We start from the raw sequence: 4707 nt of genomic DNA on the forward strand, positions 1-4707 counted from the left end.
GTGGAGAACATTAATCTTTGGGCGCACAGAAAAACGCGCTGGAGATTTGGGAGAAGACCGAGACAGCTCCTGCGTTGATTATGGCACTGAGTGGACTTTTGAAATACTGTCCTACTGTCCTCGGCGAGCCAGAGGTCCGATGATGTTCCTACTCTCCACGGAACCGGCGCATAGCCCGCAAACCGGCCACTGACTGACCTTTTACGCACGGGGAAAGATCCGTGCTCACACATTTTGTTTTTGTGTTTATGTGGATGAACTTTGCGACACATTTTTAATGATTCGAGATCTGAGCAAGATGTACCCCCCGGCACGGCATCCGGTAAGTAGAGAGCAGTAGCAACCAAGGCAAAACAGCGTAGATTAACAGCCGCGCGTTTGACGCGTAATCAGTTTAGAGCGAGTTTCCGTGCCACTGCGCGCTCGCACGGACAATTGCGCTCATTGTCAAAACTGCTGCAGCTGTATGTGTGTGTCAGCGAGTGTGCGTGGGCTAACGTGTAAGGAGACTGAGGGAAACTAAAAGGCCACCCGTATCACAGAGGGCCATTGTCATCTACAGTCTTGCCTGTGTGTGCATCTGTGTGTGTGTGTGTGTGTGTGTGTGTGTGTGTGTCGTGACACTGAGCTTTGGTCGCTCAGCTCTCTCTCTCTCTTCCTTCACACGATACTTGGCTTGGATTGAGGTCCCCCACCAGCCGGGGCAGCCTTTTAAGTTCACTGTCAACGAGTCCTGCGACCGGATCAAGGAGGAGTTCCAGTTCCTGCAAGCCCAGTATCACAGGTAAGAGTTTAGATGGAGCATGACATCTGTCCATCAGGAAACACCTGCTCTTCAGCCAAACGGTGATTAAAATACCAATAAAGCCTTTTGCTCTATGTTGAAGAGTGGTTATAAGTTTGATCCCTGTTACATTAGAAGGAGGTGAATTTCTGTGATGTTAACATGCCTTGCACCAGTTATGTGTGAGTCATACAGTGTGACCAAAATTTTCAGGAAACGCATGATGCAATGACAGGAAATACAAGACAGAAACTGATTTTTGTTTAGGATTTGACTGAGACATAAAGCATTCTCAGTGTTAGATAAATATTCATCTGGAGATCCCAAGAAATTAGTCTCCCCAGTCCCTCTGTTTAGTGCCAACACCTCAGTGGCCCACATTTCGTCTCGGGATCATCGCTCACTGTTGACTAACCACAGGTAAACCCCATCAACCTTGGTATGCACACCTCTCTCTGCAAGTGCGAGTGGTGTGAAATACTTTTCTACCTGACATGATGAAGTGTGAAATACATTGCCTGGGGCAGAACCATAAGCACAGTACCAATGCATAATAATCGCTCAGCTCTGGCCACTTTATAATTATTGCCCAATTGCCTAGTGAGATGAACCTGTGGTCCAGTTTGCTGGCCAATCCTGGGGCTGAGCAAGCTGAACCAAGGCTAGTGTCTGCTGCATATATATGATCAAACTGCTGCATACGACTAAAATCCTAACTGCAGGGACACACTGATTTGGTAAGTGAAGGGAGACAGAGTTGAGATGTACATAGTGAATATACAGCAACAGAACTTTTGTTTTTATGGCTCTTTGACTTTATTTAGAAAGTCAATTGTCTTCTGAAACTTTGAGCTGAAAACAATGATCTAGTCTCTTGTCACATCCAGTCTAATTTAAAGTATATAAAATGCAAAAACCCTAGGGAGTTTCATATATATTATCAAGTAAAAATGTGATTGCAGTGTTGGTAATTCACTTCATTTAAAGGACTACATAATTCATCTGTTTCTGCATTGATTGAACCAGTTGGACCCTGTCAAAGATGCACTGACACTCACCTCAAGTTAAAACTCAACAATCAACAAACTATGACTACATTTCAAGTTTTTATCCTAAAGTGAAGGAGTCCTTTAGCCAATTCTAACCTGTGTTTCCAGTTTCTGCATTTGGCATGTCAGTGTCTTAACTTTACTTGCACCAGTTACCTGATGATTTTTTCAGAAAACAATACACAGGAGGTTCTGTAAGGATTATGTCAAAGCTTTCCTAATGCACAACAGTTGAAAGAGTTAAGCTTTTGTGTAACCACAGCTGTAAAATGAATCCTCATTATATGGCTGCTTTTTTGTTGATGGTGCAGTTTGGGCTTCCACTCACACTCTAAGAATATATGATGAGGTTTGTGCGGTCGTTTATTGATCCATTAATTACTGCAATGTACGTGCTGAGCAAGGGTCTGTGTCTGCAGGGGAAACTGGTGTGATCCAATGAACTCTTCTTTAATGCCATCCTTTGTTGCACTCAAATTTAGAAATGCAAATTTAAAGTAACAGGATGTAGTTACTTATTAGGCTCAGTGTTCTGCAGGTGACATCTACAAGTTCCTATTTCATATTTTGTAAATTTGTTTCACAAAACAAAACGGCACCTTAGAGTATCAAAGCTTGAAGTCATATGGAAAATAATTTATTTTCATTTCTGAAGTTTGTGTGTGTGTGGTGGGGGGGTGCTGTGTTTAATTATGACATACACTAACAATGTTTTTCTTCTGCCTCTCAGTCTGAAATTGGAGTGTGAGAAACTGGCCACTGAGAAAACTGAGATGCAGAGACACTATGTCATGGTGAGTTCCACTGACTGTGTGTGTGCATGACTGCATTAGTAGTTTTGGTATGTGCGAAAACAGGAACAGAAAGGACATGACTCTTACTTTGATCTTTGCTTTTTTTAGTACTATGAAATGTCATATGGACTCAACATTGAGATGCACAAGCAGGTAGGAAACAGTTTTTTTTACTTGTGTCTAAAAGAAGTAAAACCCACACAGCAGTAGGTGTCAGGGAATGCAGATGGTGTCAGTTTTGATTTTGAAATCTGTTTCAGTAATTTAAACGGGCCAAAGTCCACTGAATTTGGCGATCAGTGCCACAAGGTTATTGTTTTTCTAAGGTCCCACAAATACACACTTATAATGCACTTTGCATTTTTATTGGTCAACATATACCCTGCCAGAGATATTCTAGTGTTCGCCCTGATTTGTGCCTCCACGTATTATATTCAAGCCAAGCATCTGATTTTCCTAGAATTATGTAGTGTACCCGGTGATCTTTGAAAAACACTTTAACAGAACACAAGGGTTAACAACAATAACTGCCTTTTTGAAGGTATTTCCAGAATCTTCAAAGAATGCTCTAAACATCTGGGTGATGAAATTGTATTTAAGTCAGATTAATCATGCAGCACACAACTCTGTTTCTATGCACAAAAAGCTGGTGGCTGGAAATGATGTATCTGCTCACTCAGTACTGGTGTGTGTTGGTGTTTCTTTCGTTCTGGCCACCCACAGTACTGTACATCAGGAAATGTGCAGTTGCAATATGAGAGGCAGGTTAAAACTGCAAGAGCAGAAGACTATCCAGATGTTTAGATGAGTCTTTGGAGAGTTTTTTTTTAATGTAGTCAGTTACTGAGTTAGAACAGAACAGTGCACAATAACCCCACGTCACACTCACACTCCACCCCATGTTAGAAGTAAGGTTTTCAGATCTCCAGGTTAGTAATCAGACAGGGTGACCAAACTAAAAGTCATTGAGACATCAGATGCTTAGCTGTGACTGGAATATGATAGTAAACATGAGGCTACTGTTAAAGTGAAACACCGGTATGTCTCAATAGAAATCTGCAGTGCTTAAAGAATGTGATCTCGCTTCTCATTTGTTTTGTTTTAGCGCGTTTGCTTGCCTTGTGAGGCTGAGTGGTAATTTCACATGTGAATAATAATTTCATCAGTTTAATTGAATGAGAAAATGGGCTGAAAAATGACTCCGGTGAACGAGGATTTGGCCTTTAACGAGCCTTTACATTACTGCTGCCTTTTTTAAACATGGAAGGTCATTAGCATAAATGTCTGTGTTAACCACACATGAGCTGCCAGGCTAAATGGGCCACAGCTAACCTTCTACACACACATTCCCAGAAAAACGATGTGTGTGTGTAGTGTATGTGAGTATGACAGGAAGTGATAAATGTTTGGCCTTTATCTTTCTATGTGTGTGTATCTATACTGTCTGTTTACTTTGCTGTGTGTGGTGTTGTCGGCTGTCTGTACAGCAGCCTGTATGTATATTGTACATGTTTATTTAGTGTGTATGGGTTTTGTGTGTACTATTTGTGTACCTTGTACATGTGTTCATATATTATAGATGTTTACTTGGTGCTATGTGTTGCTCTTTGTGTTTATTTGTTTTGTAGTTTGTGTGTGTTGCGCACACACACAAAGCTTTACTGGCACACTAATCAGACTTGTCTGATGAAATATAGGGTGTCTACAATAAATCCTGGTGTGTGTGTGAGAGAGAGAGAGACAAAGAGACTTTATTGGGGTAGAGGGAGAAATAATAAAAAGAGAGAAAATGGGGCCTGTGTGTGTGTGTGTGTGTGTGTGTGTGTGTGTGTGTGTGTGTGCGCGCTGCCCAATGAGTTCTGTCAGGAAACGTTTTTGGAGAGGGAATCTGTAATTTTTGCCAACTGTGTGTGTATGAGTTTTGGAAGCAAATGATTTTGATGTGCATGTTGTGCGCACTCTTACAGCAGCGTGCATGGGCGTTAATGTTTGTTTTCTATCCACGGCATTTGATATGATGATACGACATGTGTGGCTTGTTGAGCAGAAGCCAAGATTGAAGAGAAGAGGGTGGTGCTGG

The 4707-nt window shown here is 41.7% G+C and overlaps 1 protein-coding gene across 2 annotated transcripts in view; it reads left to right on the forward strand.

The window, feature by feature from the left end:
- The first annotated feature begins 8 nt into the window (after positions 1 to 8).
- The window catches only part of LOC109956582 (transducin-like enhancer protein 4), a 37231-nt gene continuing 32532 nt past the window's right edge, over positions 9 to 4707 (forward strand). For both annotated transcript variants that reach the window (XM_020593823.1, XM_020593824.1), the window contains exons 1-4: positions 9 to 322; positions 687 to 784; positions 2564 to 2627; positions 2736 to 2780. In XM_020593823.1, the coding sequence (XP_020449479.1) occupies positions 278 to 322; positions 687 to 784; positions 2564 to 2627; positions 2736 to 2780 (252 nt within the window). In that variant the 5' untranslated portion in view covers positions 9 to 277. The remainder of the gene's footprint in view (positions 323 to 686; positions 785 to 2563; positions 2628 to 2735; positions 2781 to 4707) is intronic.

The sequence above is a fragment of the Monopterus albus genome, unplaced genomic scaffold (assembly GCF_001952655.1).
Source record: "Monopterus albus unplaced genomic scaffold, M_albus_1.0 scaffold20.1, whole genome shotgun sequence".
Lineage (NCBI taxonomy): Eukaryota > Metazoa > Chordata > Actinopteri > Synbranchiformes > Synbranchidae > Monopterus > Monopterus albus.